Raw genomic sequence first — 19854 nt, forward strand, 5'->3', positions numbered from 1 at the left:
GCTATAAATAGGTGAAGGAGGATAGACACTCCTCAACCCAAACAAAAGAAAATAAAAGGAAGGTAAAAAGAATCCATAATATGGCTGTTCACAAACAAGTTAGTTTCCTTGCTTACCTACTACTTGTTCTTGGTAAGATTTCCCTTTCTCTAATTTTCTTATCTTTAGTTTCTTTGTTGTGACATAAACTACAAGTGTTGCTATGTTTTTTTCATTTCACAGCTTTCTCTTTATTATATTTGTTTGTAGGATTATTGCTACTTGTAAGCGCGGTGGAACATGTTGATGCCAAGCCTTGTACTAAGGAATGTGGTCATCTTGGGTTTGGGATATGCCCACGTTCACAAGGAAGTCCGCAAAATCCCATATGCACAAACTGTTGTGCAGGTTTTAAAGGTTGCAATTATTATAGTGCTCATGGAACTTTTATTTGTGAAGGACAATCTGACCCTAGAAACCCAAAAGCTTGCCCTCGAAATTGTGATCCACATATTGCCTATTCAAAGTGTCCCCGTTCAGGAGGAAAGACGTTTATTTATCCCACTGGATGTACCACGTGTTGCACGGGATACAAAGGTTGCTACTATTTCGGTAAAAATGGCAAGTTTGTTTGTGAAGGAGAGAGTGATGAACCCAAGGTATGTACGTACCCTGGAATGTGACCCTAGAGTTGCATACATGATTTGTCCATCTTCTAAATTGGCCAAACTTAATCGAGTTTGTGTTAATTGTTGCACTGCAGGGGACGGTTGCAAACTCTATGGATATGATGGATCTTTAATTTGTACTGGGGAGCCTCAGAGCTATATATCTACAGCATAAGGCATGATGCATCATCAATAATATGTGTTGTACTTTTTAATTTATAATGTATGAAATAAAAGGATGACATGCTACACTATAATGTGGGCATTAAAGTTGTGTTGTGTGTAACTACTTATTATTTGAATAAAAGAAAAAGATCATCCATAATTATATTGAGGACTTGGCTCCTCTCTATGGGTGATCTCCTTTGGTCTTATCCATAGTAAATGACATGCCTCTTTATAATATTTTAAGGAATCAGATCTATAAATTTATTTACTTTTAAACAAACTACCTTTAAGATTAGGTAAGTTATTTCAAAGTGAATGAATTTATAATTTTTCACACACTAAGAATACAATTTTTAAGTTTATGATTCAGGTATTCTATTAATTTTTCATAATTGGGCTACTTCTATTATTTGTCCATTTTGCTGTGAATAGGGATGTACATGATGTGATTGGTTTGGATTTTTTAAATATTAAATTAAATTATTCGTGTAAAAATATTAAATTTATAAATTAAACTAAACTAATAAAATTCGGGGTTTTCAACCTCTGGTTGGTTCAAAATTTTCAAATATCAAAACTAACCATTGTGTCGAATTTTTAAATTTATAAATCAAATCAAACTAATAAACCTCAGATTTTTGGTAAAGTTCACATACAAACATATAATTAATTTGTGCTCCAAATATTTCTTTAGTCCAACAAAAATACAATTATCTAAAGTATTTTTTAAAAAAAAAATAACACAAAATTTGAGATGAGAATTAATGTTACAAAAATATCAATAAAAAATATTAATGAAATCATCATATAAAATAAATATTATAAAGACGTAATGAAAATAGTCATAATTTAAAAGCACTAGATCATGCTAAAATAAGTTTAATAAATATTAGTTACATTACTAAATATTTAAGAAAAATTAAAATTAGATTATAAATTTTAATTGTCTAAACCGATATAAAACTAAAGAACAAATATTCAATATTATTATCATTCTTACTCCGTCCGTCCGGTATTGTTTGTGATGTTGTCCTTTTGGAAAGTCAATTTGACTAATTTTTAAAGTTAAATTAGATCATATTAATTCGATATTTCAAACAAAAATTTAGATATTCTAAAATTATATGAAAGTACTATAAATTGCAATTTTTTGCATATTAATATAATGAAAAATACATCTTAAAATGTTAGTCAAAGTTTTTATAGTTTGACTCTAAAAATAGAAACCATGACAAATAATACAGGACGGAGGGAGTAGTGTTGCATTGATTTTCTTTTTGCAATAATATAAATTTGATTTTTATTTAAGTTTTATTAAAATTATCAATGTGTATGAACTATAATCTTTATTGGACCATTCCGAATTCTAAGTTTTAAACTTGAAATAATATATTAAAAGATAAAAATTATGGAATAGTATAAGTAAATATTTTAAAATAGTATCAAAGTAAATATTTTTATGTATAAAATAAAATTTTAAGAGAAAAGACATAAAGTGACACTTGAAGTTGTCCCCAATTTTAAAAAAGCATTTTAACTATGCAGATGTCCTATTATCCCCCTAAACTATTCCGAACATATATTATTACATCATTTTTGGATCAATTCCAAATTTAAATGGCTAGTGTAATCACACACCAATCATTGTGTGACACGTGTTAATTCAATTTGGAATATTATTTTTTTTCATTTAAGTTTTTTTTTATTTCTCTCTCTTACTTTTTGACTTATTTTTAGTTTTATTTTTTTTATTTTAATTTCATTTCAAATTTTAATTCATCTTTCATCCCACCTTTCAAGCTCCCTCCATTTTCTTTCTTTATTTCTCTTCTTCACCTAACCCCACACCCATATCAAGTTGAGCCCCTCCTTTTTCTTTCTCTTTTCTTCTTCTTATTTGGTCAAATTTCTTACTTTCCAAAATTACATTATTTTTTAGACTTTGTTGAGTTATTGATAACAAAACTAATTATTTTACTAAGAAAGATCAAAATTTTGAAGGTATCATCATTTTATTTATCTCATTTTCATATAAATTCAAAACTAGAAGTGATAATTTCGAAAGCATAAGAATTGTCCGTAAATTGAAAAAGTTTAATTAAAATTTGGATAAAAAACTAAATAATGTCTAGTAATCATCTTATAATCTAATGGGTTTATCATATTTTTTGAAATGTATTAAAATATCTAGATATAATTTTAAAATTAAAGAGAGTTAAACTAATAGTAGAATAAAAGAGAGATGGAGTTGTGGTAAAAAGTGACAATGAAAGTGATAAGTTAATGAAGATGACAATGAATTAGTGAAGAAGAAGGAAGAAAGAAAAAGAAAAAAATAATGAGAAAAAGTTAAAATAATAATAATAATAAAATATATATATATTTTATAGTAAAATTCTTGTAAAAATAAAATTATATTCGTTTTTAGTCTTTAAGAGAGTGTGTACACTCTCCATGCCCGATGAACAAAAAATGATGTATTAATATCAGTTCAGGATTGTTTGAGGGAGTAATAGGACACTTTCATAGTTTAGGTGTCTTTTTGAAAATTCGAAACAACTTTAGGTGTCACTTTATGTATTTTCTCAAATTTTAAAAATACATATACAATGATGCATGCAATTTTTTACTCATATATTTTTTTATGTGTGTGTTTTGTCGTATATGTTTACGAGAAAGGAAATGCAAATAATTAATCAAGAGAGAAGTATTGAAAAGCCTCTAGAACTTGACAGATTTTATTAGTTTCGATCCCAAACCATTGTCAGCCTTAACACTCTTCTACTTGACTAACTAAGCTTATATACGCCCCTAATTTGCCACATGAAACAACAAATAATCTCAAACTCTTGCAGGAGCATGAGACTTTTAATAAAAAGTCTAGAGAAGTGTTGAAAACACTCCCTAACTTAATGAGAATTTAGGAGTGTACGTATTTCACTCATATTCCAAGATCGAATTTAAGTTTGGTTAGTCAAGTAAAAGAGTGTTTATAAGTTTGTCGACAGATTGAAAATAAAACTAATAACTCGCGCCAAATTAATCTACAACCATTCATAGAAATATTTATATTTAGGGTATGTTTGGTATAAAGGAAATGTTTTCCTAGAATATATATTTCCGGATAACAAGTAGATTTTTGACTTATTTTCTCATTTTTCGTAGGTGAGTAGAAAATATTTTCTGGAAAATATTTTTAGAGTTTGATTTATCTATGAAAATATTTTTGAGAAATATCTTTTTTGTCTACCATAGTAGAAAATAATTTTATAAATTGAAAATATTTTTTAAATACAAACTTAATTATTTTATTTTATTTTTGAGTGTGGGCTTAGGGGTGGGGGGTCGAGGATAGGAGTGAAAAAAAAAGAATTTTTGATTTGAAAATATTTTTTAAAAAACAAACTTAAATTTTTATTTTTATTTTTTTTGGGGGGGGGGGGGGTGAGGGGAAGGAGGAGGAGTAGGGGAGAAAAAATGAAATTTTGAAAGTTGAATATAATTTCTAAAAGCAAATATAATTTTTTTCGGGGGTGGGGTGGGTGGGGGGGTCGAGGATCGGGGTGAAAAGATAAAAATTTGAAGTAGAAAATATTTGTTAAAAATAAACTTAAATTTATTTTGTTATCGGATTATCGGTTCTGAATGGTTTGACGTTTTTTCTTAACGGGTTAACCAATAACCCGATAGTAAATAAAATAATTATATTTATATCATTTTGTATATAAAGTCCTTGACTTAGAGTTTGGTTTCCTACTTTTATATCATTGGTTATTCTACAATGTTAAAGTGTTTGCTTTTTAGCAAGATGTAACTTGTGAACTCATGTGCATGGTTCATTTGGTTTGTCACATGTTTCTAAGTGATTTTCAATGATTTTTTTTGTCAAATCTTAACGGTTTATAAACCCATAACCGAACCGATAGCGATCAATAATTGATAAGCCGATATCTTAATGGTTCTATAACAGTTTAGCATCTCTACAAACCGATAACCAATAAGCTAAACCAATAAATTTCAAAATCAAACTGAATCGACTGATACGCAACCCTAATCCCACCTGTTGTACGGGATACGAGGGTTGCTACTATTTAAGCAAAAATGGCAAGTTTGTAATTTGTGAAAGAGCTAGAGATTATTGAACCCAAGGCATGTACCCTAAAATGTGACCCTAAAGTTATTTACATGACTCGTCCATCTTCTGGGTTAGCCAAACATTATGAAGTTTGCATTGATTATTGCACTGCAGGAGGGTTGCAAACTATATGGATATGAATCTTTAGTTTGTACTAATATAAATGAATTGTTGAAGCGTGACTTGCACAAAAAGATATTAAAAATTATTAACCAAAAAGTAATCTATCAATATAAAATAGTGTCAATAATTCGTTTATTTTGGATTAGAGGGAGTAACCCACTCATATGTTATTAGTTTTATCGTTTCATGTAGAAAAATAGTCACCGAACACGAATAATGTGTGCTAAAAATAATGTTTTATATACCATATCAATAATAACATATTTAACTTAGGAAAACAGTCCCAAAACATGATTTATTTGTGTGCTACAAATAAAGTTTTACTATGTCAACATCAAAATATTTAATGCAGGAGAATGGTCACAAAAACATGATTTGCATAATTCAACGATAGGAAAAAGACTGAAAATAGGGCTAATTAGTGAAGAGATTAACAAAAAGTAGATGGTGACTCTTTCTTTTGATCACATCAAGTTAATTTGCGATAATTAATTACTTAATTATGACTACTATCACTATACCTTTGAAAAAAATTGATAAGTCATTTCATTTTTTTAAAAAAAATAACTTCGAATATATTCAATAGAATAACATGGCTAGTACAACTTTCACTATATTTGTTGGATCCATTATTGACTCTCTAGGGTCGTGTAAGTCCCCGTTAATCTGCACTAGAATCTAGTTAGTGATTAGTAATTTGCTCTAGATTGATTTAGACAAAGAATTACTACTACTTACATATGAAACATTAAATGTAAACATTAATTTTCTTTCTTGTAAGCAGACAAAAAATTGTAACTTACATATGGTTTAATTAATTGCATTTTCTTGCTGAGAAAAACATTTTTTAACTTAAAAGAAAAAGATACAATTAATTATGCACCATATATAGTGAGTACTAATATTTAACTTTAGATATGCCAAATATGAATCATCTTAGTTGGGTGGCAAGTTTTATTAGTAATGACGGATATATCCATTATTGTCCTTCAATTAGATACAATAATTCCACTAATTATGCTTACTACTCGATTCATATATACAGGGGGATCAAAATGAAAATAAACTTATAATACATGGACTAAAATTGTTATTTCCCCTAAAGAGATATATACGTGGAGAAGAAAATTGTTGCTAGCTAGATGACAAATATTTCAAAAACAATAAAATTAATTAAAGATGAAATTGGGGAAAAGTTAAGGAAGCGTAATTAACTAGTCAAGCTAATTACACTAACTAGCACATTTTTTTTTATTTATCAATTGGAGGCTACATAAAAACGTTTTAGTAACTATGTTTATTTAATCACTCGTTTGGCTATAAATAGGTGGAGGATAGACACTCAACCCAAACAAAAGAAAAGAAAATAAAACAAAGGTAAAAAGAATCCATAATATGGCTGTTCACAAACAAGTTAGTTTCCTTGCTTACCTACTACTTGTTGTTGGTAAGATTTCCCTTTCTCTAATTTTCTTCTCTTTAGTTTCTTTGTTGTGGCATAAACTACAAGTGTTAGTATGTTTTTTTTCATTTCACAGCTTTCTCCTTATTATATTTGTTTGTAGGATTATTGCTACTTGTAAGCGCGGTGGAACATGTTGATGCCAAGCCTTGTACTATGGAATGTGGTCATCTTGGGTTTGGGATATGCCCACGTTCACAAGGAAGTCCGCAGAATCCCATATGCACCAATTGTTGTTCAGGTTTTAAAGGTTGCAATTATTATAGTGTTAATGGGACTTTTATTTGTGAAGGACAATCTGACCCAAGAAAACCAAAACCTTGCCCCTTAAATTGTGATCCACATATTGCCTATTCAAAGTGTCCCCGTTCAGGAGGAAAGACGTTTATTTATCCCACTGGATGTACCACGTGTTGCACGGGATACAAAGGTTGCTACTATTTCGGTAAAGATGGCAAGTTTGTTTGTGAAGGAGAGAGTGATGAACCCAAGGCATGTACCATGGAATGTGACCCTAGAGTTGCATACATGATTTGTCCATCTTCTGGATTGGCCAAACTTAGCCAAGTTTGTGTTAATTGTTGCACTGCAGGGGACGGTTGCAAACTCTATGGATATGATGGATCTTTAATTTGTACTGGGGAGCCTCAGAGCTACATATCTACAGCATAAGGCATGATGCATCATCAATAATATGTGTTGTACTTTTTAATTTATAATGTATGAAATAAAAGGATGGCATGCTAATCACTATAATGTGGGCATCAAAGTTGTGTTATGTGTAACTACTTATTATTTGAATAAAAGAAAAAGATCATCCATAATTATATTGAGGACTTGGCTCCTCTCTATGGGTGATCTCCTTTGGTCTTATCCATAGTAAATGACATGCCTCTTTATAATATTTTAAGGATTCAGATCTATAAATTTATATACTTTTAAATAAACTACCTTTGGCTCTTGTCAAGGACCATCCTCTTGATGTCTACTTCAAGCTAATCTAGTAACAAATTATGCTTGCAGCTAGATTATATGTTTTAGCTAGCCTGGTTAGCTACCATTTTTACATATTAATATGATAAAAAAATATTCTCTAAAATATTAATAAAAGTTTTTATAGTTTAATTTTAAAAAATAAATTATAACAAATTAAAAGTAGACAGAAAAAAAATAGTATCTAAGATCGGAAGTTTGAAAGTTCAAGAGGAATATGAATCACTCAATGAGTCAATATCAGTGTCAAGAGGATTCTAGTGAATCCCCTTACCAAATAAATTATATTTTCTTAAAATAAAATATTTTTCTTCGTATCAAGTACACATAATAGTAATACTAATATATTTCGTAAAAGAATTTGAGAGGTCTTATTTTTGTTCGAAGGAACACATTAGATGGATCCATCTACCCCGTGAATGATGTGGATATTTCATGAAATATTTGAAGCAAGAAATATTCAAGTCCTGGAACCATTTCAATTGGAAATGAAAAAATAATTAATATATGATTAAAGAAAGAAGCATCCAAATTTCACTTGTTATGCTAAACTTGAGTTACAAGGCCAATTATGGATATTTGATGTGCCAACGGATCCATTAAAATGTGTCAATGAAGTACGATATGGTTAGACTAATTAACCATTCAATTTCAGATATTTTAAACAATAATTGGCTCTTATAGCTTAGTAAAAAAAAGAGAAAGAAAACTAAAATTGCTTGGTTATAAAAAAAATTATGTTAAAAGTTATTTCAAAGTGGATGAATTTATAAATTTTCACACACTCCGAACACAATTTTTAAGTTTATGATTAAGGCATGATCCGTTAAATTTTCATAATTTAGTTGTTTTCTCTTTTTTTAAAAAAAAATGATTTGGGACCAAGGCATTTTTATCGAAGAAGTATGATGATCCGTAAGAGAAATATCCTAAGACTATGTTCAATATTTTATGTAAATAAATATATGTTCAAATGTATTACACGTGATGTACAACATTGATATATACTATTTGAATAATGTTCATTGAAATTTGGTGATATCCTTTGATTAAAATAATAATAATAATAATATACAAACTTCCCATAACATTGTTGAAAGGTTCAAAGTCTTACTTAATTTCTGCATGTGTTGTTATGTTCTCGTTCTTATCCTTAAACTTCATTGAAGTTTCAGAATCCTACCAAGCACTTTGCTTAATTATCCGCAAGTACAAGGGTGGCTTAATTATTCGATTTTGTTTTATATATCCACGGGTACCTAAAGTTTTATTTATTTATTTTTTTAACTTCAGGATAATTCAAAATTATAGCATAATATTTGTCTTTCATATGAGTACTGAGTAAATTTCTCATGTGTAATATCCTACAAATTACACAAATCACACTAGTTTAGCTCTATATGATATGTTTGACAATGAAACTGTCGTGGGTTGATCTTAGATGGATATAAAGTTTTTTTTTTCGCAATATCAATATCAGTAATATTTATTTGTTATAGCAGGTTAATTAGTTATAATTTTTATCTTGTGATATAAATATCATAATTGTAAACTAATTTTCCACGTGGAACTTATATCATTTAACGAAAGTTCAATTTGGCAGAAAAAAATAGAGTCGTGTGAGCTCTATTGCACCACGTGAATCATTAAAAGCCGCCAATAAATAAATAATAAAAAAAAAAAGTAAGCGTATATATTGTAATTGTACGTAACTAAGCATTTAGCAAGTAGAATAAAAAATAATACAAAAATTTATCAATTCATATAATATTTTAATTAGACAATAATGAATACATCTATCCTTTTTGTTCTATAAATAGGTAAGAGAAAGACGGACCCTTACCCAAAGAAAAAATAAGTTAATTACGATAAATTTATAAAGCATATCTACAATGGCTGTTTACAAAGTTAGTTTCCTTGCTCACCTACTTGTTCTTGGTAAGATTTTAATTTTTTTTCTCCTTGGTACAATCAAATTTCTATTATAACGGTGTCATTTTTCATGAATAATATTACTTGAAACTAATTGTCAGAGAGAAATATCGTTATAGATGATTATTGTTATAACGTAACGCTATATAACTTATATTTGTAATTGTAGGAATGTATCTACTAGTAAGCACGGTGGAACACGCTAATGCTTGTACTAAAGAATGTGGTAATCTTGGCTATGGGATATGCCCAGGTTCAGAAGGAAGTCCAGAAAATCCAATATGTACCAATTGTTGCTCTGGCTATAAGGGTTGCAACTATTATAACGCTAATGGAACTTTTATTTGTGAAGGAACGTCTGATCCAAAAAATCCTAACATTTGCCCCTCATATTGTGATCCACAAATTGCCTATTCAAAGTGTCCACGTTCAGAAGGAAAGACGATAATCTATCCCACAGGATGTACGACGTGTTGCACTGGTTACAAGGGTTGCTACTATTTTGGTCAAGATGGAGAGTTTGTGTGTGAAGGAGAGAGTATTGAACCTAAGGGTTGTACTAAAGAATGTGACCCTAGAGTTGCTTATATGACTTGTCCATCTTCTGGATTGGCAAAACTTAATCAAGTTTGTGTTAATTGTTGTAGTGCAGGAGAGGGTTGCAAACTCTATGATAATGATGGATCTTTACTTTGTACTGGGGAGCCTCAAAGTATTTCCACAGCATAAGGAAGTTGGTTATTTCTATTCAATGTTGTAGTTTATTAATGTATGAAATAAAAGAATGAATGGTGATATATGATGCTATTTTATTAAAGTTCAAATTAAATAATTAAAGGTTTCAGTGAATTCGATTCAATCTCAATTCATTCAAGTCGTAATCTACTCGAAAAAAATATTCAATTGACGCAATTTAATCTCCGTTTTGAGGCTCTCTTTATTTGCAATTTGCATTGATGTAATGCACCTTCGTATATTGAATGTATGGATTAGTATCTATTCTTATATCTTTTACTATTTATCTATCCATTTATAACTTCTTTTTTAAAGTTTTCTTGAGTTGAAATTCAAATTGTGATTATAAAACATTCAATATATTAAAATTATTGAGATTAAGATAGTCAAAATTAAGCGGGTCAAGACTCAACTCATTTAAACCCAAAGTAAACTTGAATAGGTTAGGAGCAACTCTATTTCCCTTTTGGGGAAAAAATAATTTTCAACCCACTTTAATTGACACCACTAGTGTATATATTATATAATTTAATAGAAGAAGAACTGTGTAAAATGTATACAGGTGGGAGAGTTGATACACTTGAATAATATTTTGGGCTGCTTCTCTTTTCTTTATTATTGGGCCTCAGAAACTAAATGGTAGCTCCTCCTTCAACTTTGAACTTTAATCTGAATCTTATATGATCCAAATAATTCCAAACTTAAGAGATATAAACTCCTCTAGATATTAGTATAAAATCGAATCGAATCAAATCGTAAATTGAGTTTAATGGAAAAAAATCAACTAGTGATTGGTTTGATTTGATTTGGTATTGACAAAAAAATGACTATATTTGGATTGATTTGGTTTTAACTAAAAACAACCAAACCCGAGACCAAACCGCCCCAAAATTATATATATAATTTTAAATTTTTATTTTATACATAGAAATATTTACTTGATATAATTTTTAAATATTTCTTATACATTTTCATAGTTTTTATCTTTTAATATATTATTTCAAGTTTGAAACTTAGAATTTTGAATGGTTCCATAAAGATTATAGTCAACAGATGTTGGTAATTATAATAAAATTTAAATCAAAATTAAATTAGTGTCAATATTGCCGCTAAAAATTATTTTTGTTACAGTGTCATTGTAATAATTATTAGATATTAACGATTAATTTTACTAAGCTATCAAATTAATTATTTAACTTTTCTTTACCATTAATATATATTTCGAAATTTCTCACACATGCCAATGTAAAAACTGTCCTCTCTAATCACAAAATATAATCACATGGTTAAAGTTTCCAATAGTTGTAGTAATTTAGTTAGTTAGACATAAGGTCCTAATTAACTACTTCTACTTGGGATATTATTAGTATATATCTCCAGTTGACAAAAAAAATTATTGATAATTCAAATGGCTACAAAGAGCACTGGGAAAAGCTAAGATGCTAAAAATGTTTAGTTTAAATAATTAAAGTGATTAGCCATTTGCTTTTATAGAGGAAATAAGTGCTTTAAAATACTTGAAGAAGTTATTTGTCAGAAGCTGAAAAAAATAGTTTTTTTGCCAATTGCCCAAAAGCATTTTTGGAATATTTATCAAGCACGAATTACTGCAGAATATTAATGTGTGTCTTATGTTTTTATAAATTGATCAGTCAAATACAAATTACAAAGATTCAATAACAAATAGATCGATCTAACTCTCTTATTATTGTATTTGACTCTACCTCACCAAATTTACACTAGCAAGTACAAAAAAAAAAAAAGTAAATCCTACCAATTGAGGAGACTCTATATTGATGTTAATTAATTAGGTATAATAATGAGATCTTTAATTTGTATCGGAGATCCTAAAAATTATTTGTAGTATGAAATAAATAATAATAATAATAATAATATGAAATAAAACCATGACGACATATTCATTATTGTCATGTTAGTCTCTGTAATCATGTGGGCTTTGGAACTTTGTCCCCCACGATAATAAAACACTACTTTACTTAACTACTGGACTTTAAAGTTTAAAACATTCTGTAAGTTGGTTCGTGATTATCTTATCTAAATAATCTCTTTAAAATGTAAAAAAAAATTAAATTTTTTAATGAAATAGAAAAAAGACATTTCATAAGTGATATTTCATAAAGATCGTCTCCTCCTAGCTCACCTTTCAACACGCCTCATTTCCACCTTACCCCTCTACCTTCGCCTCTTATCATATTTTCTTAATATTCTCTCCAACTCATTTTATATGATTAAAGTAATTTGACACAGAGTTAAGAAAGAAAAGATTTTTAAAATTTATAGTCTGAAATAAGTGATAAATATTTGTGCGACTATAAATCACTCTGATCCTTAAAGGGTGTGTTTGGTATGAAGGAAAACAATTTTTGGAAAATGTTTTCAATTTTCTCATGTTTCGTTGGCACAAAAGTTTTGAAAAATATTTCCCAGATCAACTCATTTTCCTCAAATTTAAGGAAAATGACTTCCCTTCAAAAAGTTAAGGAAAACATTTTCCAAAACCCTCATCCAACTTCAAATTATATATTTTTTTGGAAAATATCAATTTCTAAAAAATATTTTCAATTTCAAAATTTTATATCTTCACTCCGTCCTCTCCCCTACCCCGATCACCCCTCCACCCCTCTTCAAAAAAAAAAAAAATTGTTTTTAAAAAAATATTTCTAATTTTAATTTTTTATTTTTTTACCCCGATCCCAAACCCCCCCCCCCACCCCCAAATAAAATAGATTTTGTTTTTAAAAAATATTTTCAACATTAAAAGTTCATTTCTTCACCCCTGTCCTCGACCCCACCCATTTACCCCCTACCACCCCCCATCCCCTACAAAAAAAAATTAAGTTTGTTTTTGAAAAATATTTTCAACTTCAAATTTTTATTTTTTCACCCCTACCTCGACCCCCGTCCCTCAACACCCCACCCCAGCTCCCAAAATAAATTTTAATTTTGTTTTGAAAAAACATTTTCAACCTACCCTTTCCCCTCCCCCCCCCCCCCCCCCAGCCCCCAGCCCAAAAAGTACTTTTTTTAAAAAAATATTTTCAATTTCAAAAATTGTTTTTTGTTTTAGTAAAAATAAAAGATATTTCTTTAAAATATTTTTCATTCATAAATCAAACACTAAAAATATTTTCTACTCACCAATCAAACATGAGAAAATAAGTCATAAATCTACCCCCTAAGAGTAAATGGACATTTTCAAATCAAATGGTTACTTAATAGAGAAATGTAGCATTCTTTTTTAAACTAACTAAAAAAAATGTAAGTCATATAAATTGGGACTGAAAAAATATTGTATATAAATACTTTTAAAATAATATTTTCACCATAAATACCAAACATAAGTTTTGAATGTTAACATAGGCCCTTAGGTAAGTCTTTGTTCTTACAATTAGGGATGACAATTTCAGTCCATATAAATGAAATGAAACTATTTTTGCTCATATTAAATTAAATGGATCACTCATATTTTTTTAAAATGAATAAATATGATCTTTAACCTATTTAAGCTCGTATAAATACAAATACAAACATTAAAGAGAGTTAAGGAAGTTCGTCTTAAAAAAAACATTTTGTTGGTACATATATCAAAATAAATCCTTCCCAAAAGTACAAACCAAAATGGATACTGTGGCAAATAAACATTAACTGATTTCGAAAACAACAAATACAATAGATATGATATAGCTCTACAATTGTTTTCCTAATTGCGCTCCATAATTATAGTTTTGTTTGTTATGGAGGTTGCGGTTGTATACTTCTATTTGTTTGAATATTTTGCTTGCGAATATATAAATTGCGTAAGTATATACAAATTTTGTATAATTTTTTAGAACTTCGTCTATATATTTCGCTTGTCAATAGAGCTGTCAATATGAGCTAGCCCACCCCATCCGACTAACTCATACAGGCTTTGACATTTTACGGGTCAGGCCGGGCTAGCGCATTTTTTGCGTGGGCCAGAAAATGACCGACCCAACCCACAAGTATGTGGGCTACAGGCTTGACGGGCCAGCCCACTTTTTTAAAAAAATTATATATTTTTTTATAATTATTAAATTAAATTTTAAATTATAATTTAAAATATTATCATAAATATCGACAAAACAATATTACATGATGTCAATGTTAGTACTTGTTAATCAAATCAAAAATAAAATTATTTTTATAATATTTATTAGGGATAATTTCAGAGACCTCCATGTTTCGCTCTATAACACTCACCTCCCCATTGATTTACGATATTACGTCTATCTCCCTTATTTTCATTTACTTATAATCATTCTTTAAACCTATTTAAAATAAATATAAATTAATATAGATTTGACAATTTTACTCTTTTTTATATAAATTTCTTCTTATTAATAAATATTATATAAAAAATAACTCATTTAACAAATACTTTAGAAATAAATTAACACAAATATTAACTCTTTATCTCTATTTCACCTTTACCAATTAACGTAAAAAAATTCCTCACAATAACGCATCATTTTCCGGCAACAATTTCTTCAAATAGAAGACAAAATTGAACTTTCCAAGAAAGAAATTCGATAAGAACAATAAGATTTTGTTCTAGTTAAACATTTACACAAGCGAAGAAGAAACATGATCCAAATAATAAAGATAAATCATTGAAAATTAGATCTAAATATTCATATATAAGGGTAAATTTGTCAAATCTAAATTAATTTATATTTTTTTTTAAATAGGTTTAAAGAATGGTTACAAGAAAATGAAAATAAGGGAGGTAGACGTAATATCGTAAAGCACATGGAAGGTGAGTGTTATAGAGCGAAGCCTGGAGGGAAGTCTCTGAAATTATCTCTATTTATTAAGTTTTTTTTCAAGTAAAAGTATAAATATATAAAATAAAAATATTAACCTAATTATTTTGAATTTGGACTCTCTTAAATTTTAATATTATATTATATATTTTAATTATTTGGCCCACGGGCCGATCTACCTATATTTCTTAAGCCCATCAAATCACCAGGCTTATTCAGGCCGGGCTAAAATGCCCTTTTCTTAAATGGACTTCAAAAATCTTAGCTCAATCCTATTAAATCCCGAGTTAGGCCAGGTCGGCCCAACGGGCCTAGCCCATATTGACGGCTCTATTTGTCAATATACAAATATGGTAACTTATTAGGAAATTTTCACAAATCGTATACAAATAATTAGGGTACGCATATACAAAATTTTGAATTTGTACCATAAGAAACCAAATTATACAAATTCTTGATTTATACTAATCAAACAAATTATATAAATGAAACGAATAGAAAAATTGAAGGACACTATAGCTATGAATTAGATTTTCCCTAAACAATAACTATAATATCTAATATGATTTAAATTTTGCTATTCTGCGCAATTTTCTGATTTTTCCAATATTGAGTAATCCCACGTGGAAGTGGCTCCTCTCTAGTACATAATCTCTCCCATTTCTTCGTTATCCCTTTAATATTTTGACATGTGTCATCCAAATAATCTAATGGCTCATATTTGTTTGGGCTATTAAAATTTTTTACCATAGTTAATATTTCTCACTTACTTTATATGCTTAGAATCATGTGGGATTAATATTAGGTCTTGAAAAATAATTTGGAAAATAAATATTTATGCTAAGGATAAAACATGAAAAAAATAATTATTTTTTCTTGATACGTCAAAAAATAATAAGTAAAAATAAAAATTTATTTAGATATAAAAATGACAAATAAAATTGAAAAAAAAACTACAAATAATTATATATATATGAAAATTGATTAGTCAAATATAAACAACCGCTCAATAACTAATAAATGAGACTCTCTTTTTGTTCTATTTGATCCTACCTTGCCAAACTTACACTAGCAAGTACAAATGAAGAGATTTGACAATTTTTTGTTTTATTTGATCACCTCTTTGCTATAAATAGGTGAAGGAGGACAGACACTCCTCACCCCCAAAATAAAAAGAAAACAAAGAGTACTAATTAATTATCCATAATGGCTCTTCACAAAGATGTTAGTTTCCTTGCTTCCTTGCTTGTTCTTGGTAAGTTAATTACTTTTCTCTTTAAATTCTTCGTTGAAACATACACACTTATTTAGTAGTGCTATATATATGTTTTTTCTTAATATATATATCTTATATTTGTTGTAGGATTAATGTTTCTCCATGTAAGCGCGGAGATAGACCAAGGTCGCGATATCATAAATCCTAAGCCTTGTACCAGAGAATGTGGTAATTTTAGCTATGCGATATGTCCACGTTCTGAAGGAAGTCCAAGAACCCCCATATGTACCACATGTTGTGCAGGCTACAAAGGTTGCAAATATTACAACGCTAATGGAACTTTCATTTGTGAAGGACAATCTGACCCAAGAAAGCCAAACGAACATTGTCCCAAGGAATGTGATCGTAAGATTGCTTATTCAAAATGTCCCCATTCAGAAGGACCTACTAAAATTATACCCACTAAATGCACCACGTGTTGCACGGGATACAAGGGTTGCTACTATTACGGTAAAGACAACAAGTTTGTGTGTGAAGGACAGAGTAATGAACCCAAGGTTTGTACTCAACAATGTGATCCTAAAGTTGCCTACATGACTTGTCCACCTGAATCGACAAAACTTACTCGAGTTTGTGTCAATTGTTGTACTGCAAAACCAGGGTGCAAACTCTATGGTCATGATGGATCTTTAATTTGTATCGGAGGTGTTAAACCTCATTAATAGTCCTTATATGTATGAAATAAAAGCATGATTATATACTTATTATTGTCATGCTAAACATTGTAATGTGGGCAATGGAGCACTTGCGCAATAAATTAATAAAATATTTTACTTTGAACTCTAGTTTTTTTTTTTTCCTCAAAGTCAATTTGTTTGATTTACTTTAAATCCTTTTTTTAGTTTATTTTAAAAAAATAATCATTTCTTTTAGTAATTTCTTATTTTTAATTTTACACATGACATGTTATAAGATTATGAGATTAAAAAAATGGATTTTTAAATCTACAAGTCATACCGAATTAATAAATTTTGGGTTTCTTTTAATTTTCGTGTTTTCGGATTATTTCGATAAAGTATTCATCTAAATATATAATTAACGTGTGCTTCAAATATTCTTTGGTCCTATCAAAATACAACTATGTAAGGTATTTATTAAAAAAAATAACACAAATATATTAAAATGAGTGATGACACTAAAATATTCAACAAAAAGACAATAATAATAATAATAGTAATAACAACAATAAATCACATAAAACAAATATTGTAAATTAATAAGTCATAACATAATTTAAAAATACTAAATAAGTCTATTAAGTAATAGCTCATGACTTTCTTTTGGTAATACTAATTACATGACTAAACATGGAAGAAAAATAAAATTAGGATATTCATATTTTAATTGTCTAAATGTAAAACTAAATAACAAAAATTCAAACATTATTGTCGTTCTCGATGTTCAATTAATTTTTTTTTGTTAAATCGATATTGATTTAATTTGTAAGAGTTGCTCATATTTATAGACAATTATCTTTATAGTTAATCATTCAAAATTCTAAGTCTTTAACTTCACATAATGTGTAAAAGGACAAAAATTATGAAAAAATTAAAGTGTAAGAAACATTACACTTTATATCAAATTCAAAGTAAAGTATATATGAAATATATTTTAAAATTATATATTTAATATCAGATTGAATTGACTTAGATAAAATCAAATCAATCCAAATATAATTTTTTTCTTAAAAAATCAATGCCAAATCTAATCAAACCAAATTACAAATCAAATTTCTCTTCCAATATATTTAACTCAATTTACAATTCTGTTCAATTTTTCGCTGATTATATACACCGTAATAATCATATCTACCAATTTGCTTATTATTATTATACTCAAGTGTAAGGGCGGCTTAATTTTAATAACCTGTCAATTAATTATATTGTAATTATTTTAACCATTAATGTGTCGAACATATAAGCAATAATCAAAAGCCAAAAGTTATAATAATTTAGCTAGACCTGGTAATTTAAGCACTTCTAAGAGTCCACGGTTATTCTTCGCATAGTCATTTAATCGATAGTTGTTATATTAATTTATTTAACAAAAAGTATACACGACTTTTTAGATAAAAATTACTAATTAAGTGAGAATCTGAAAAATTGATTCAACACTTCAACTTTATATATAACTAGAGAAATTGTCGGCTGCGATATTTATTAAAAAATTTATATTCATGTTAGTGTCAGATATATAAACAATATTAATATTCTCTTCATATAGGATATGATATATTTTTTTTATCTTTCTAAAAATATTAAATTGATTTTTTTTACATCTTTTTAGTGCAGGCTATATATATATATATATATATTAGGATGAATTATTTATCACGGTGAAGTAAATGAAATAGAGATCATATATTAAAATAACAATATATCGTATAAGTATTTTTAAAATCCTCTATAAAAATTTTGCTTTCGTAGTTTAAAGTTCTTCATTATGTCTTTATTATTATTTTTTTGATTTTGTAAACATTGAGTAAAATATTAATAAAAATTGTAAAAAAAAAACATGAAAAAGTTATAACAATATTTAAGAATAGAAGTTACAAGTAAAATGAAGAGACGTGAATTATGAATTTTATTAGACATTAATTGCATTAATAATTATGTATTAATTTTATTTATAAAAATAAATAAATAAATGTGAAATAAGTGATAGAACTACAATAATGAACAAAAAAAATGATTGATGAATGATTAAAAAATATGAATATATTTCAAACAAAAAAGAATAATAACTTAAACAGATTGTTACATAAAAAAAAGGCATCATAGAATTTTAATTATTTTCTTGCAAGCATAATAAAAATGTTCATTATCAGTATAATTTATTTATTTTTAAATGAGATAGTTGTTAAATTGTGCTTCATAACAGAGAAATAGATTAGTACATGTAGTTAACTTACTTGTACAAACTAAAGTTTAAAAAATCTAGCAAAAGTAGCTAGCTACCTTACCAATAAAAGTCAAAAAAAACCCAAAAAAATATTCTAGCAAAAAATAATTTCTAATTATGCTTCAAAAATTATTTTCTTTTATATCTTCCTTAATAAGTAAATTCGTCATCATATTTTGAACTCCAAATGTCGACCTCTTTATTATATGCTACCTATTGGAATTACGTAAGTCCATTAAGTAGTTAGGCAAGTTATAGTTAGTTGTAACTAACTTCATGCACCAAAAGTGTGATCAAATAGAATGACATGATTCTTATAAATAGGAGTCATTATTGTATACTTCATATATGAAAATCAAATCTTCTTCTTCTTCTTCTACATGTTTCTTACTGCATTTCTTTAGAGTTGCAGAAATCTGCAACAATGGAGTATTAACTCCACGATTATACGAAACTATTATGGTATCAGAGCAGGCGTAATTAGGACTAGTTTGAGTTCGAAATCTTCTTTCCGCGAAGAAATTCTTTGAAGATCAGATTATAGCCATGGCAGAACTTACTGTAGCAACCCTTGGACACAATCATCCACTCTATCTGCAGCCTTCAGACGTGCCTGGTGTTGCATTGATCACAACAAAACTTACAGGACCTGAGAATTATGGTCTTTGAGCAGATCG

At 28.3% G+C, this 19854-nt stretch overlaps 3 protein-coding genes across 3 annotated transcripts; all 3 read left to right on the forward strand.

Moving 5' to 3' along the window:
- On the forward strand, positions 1-1032 carry LOC101255768 (proteinase inhibitor type-2 P303.51). Its single transcript, XM_019213011.2, is given in 3 exon segments — positions 1-132; positions 250-644; positions 646-1032. Coding segments are annotated over 3 exon segments (624 nt in total). The 5' UTR covers positions 1-80; the 3' UTR covers positions 823-1032.
- Positions 1033-6355: 5323 nt separating this feature from the next.
- On the forward strand, positions 6356-7414 carry LOC104646135 (proteinase inhibitor type-2). The gene is made up of 2 exons (NM_001324474.1): positions 6356-6520; positions 6639-7414. The coding sequence occupies exons 1-2, from the start codon at positions 6469-6471 to the stop codon at positions 7205-7207; spliced, it is 621 nt and encodes a 206-aa protein (NP_001311403.1). The 5' UTR covers positions 6356-6468; the 3' UTR covers positions 7208-7414.
- Positions 7415-9371: 1957 nt separating this feature from the next.
- Positions 9372-10296, forward strand: CEVI57 (proteinase inhibitor II). The gene is made up of 2 exons (NM_001247317.2): positions 9372-9466; positions 9630-10296. Exons 1-2 carry the CDS (start codon positions 9421-9423, stop codon positions 10187-10189), a joined length of 606 nt encoding a protein of 201 aa, NP_001234246.2. The 5' UTR covers positions 9372-9420; the 3' UTR covers positions 10190-10296.
- The last annotated feature ends 9558 nt before the right edge of the window (positions 10297-19854 follow it).

The sequence above is a fragment of the Solanum lycopersicum genome, chromosome 3 (assembly GCF_036512215.1).
Source record: "Solanum lycopersicum chromosome 3, SLM_r2.1".
Taxonomy (NCBI): Eukaryota; Viridiplantae; Streptophyta; class Magnoliopsida; order Solanales; family Solanaceae; genus Solanum; species Solanum lycopersicum.

Coding starts and splice junctions, on each gene's coding strand:
- CEVI57 (NM_001247317.2), top strand. CDS start 9,421: ATGGCTGTTTACAAAGTTAGTTTCCTTGCTCACCTACTTGTTCTTG. Junction 9,467..9,629: donor TGCTCACCTACTTGTTCTTG/GTAAGATTTTAA, acceptor TTGTAATTGTAG/GAATGTATCTACTAGTAAGC.
- LOC104646135 (NM_001324474.1), top strand. CDS start 6,469: ATGGCTGTTCACAAACAAGTTAGTTTCCTTGCTTACCTACTACTTGTT. Junction 6,521..6,638: donor TTACCTACTACTTGTTGTTG/GTAAGATTTCCC, acceptor ATTTGTTTGTAG/GATTATTGCTACTTGTAAGC.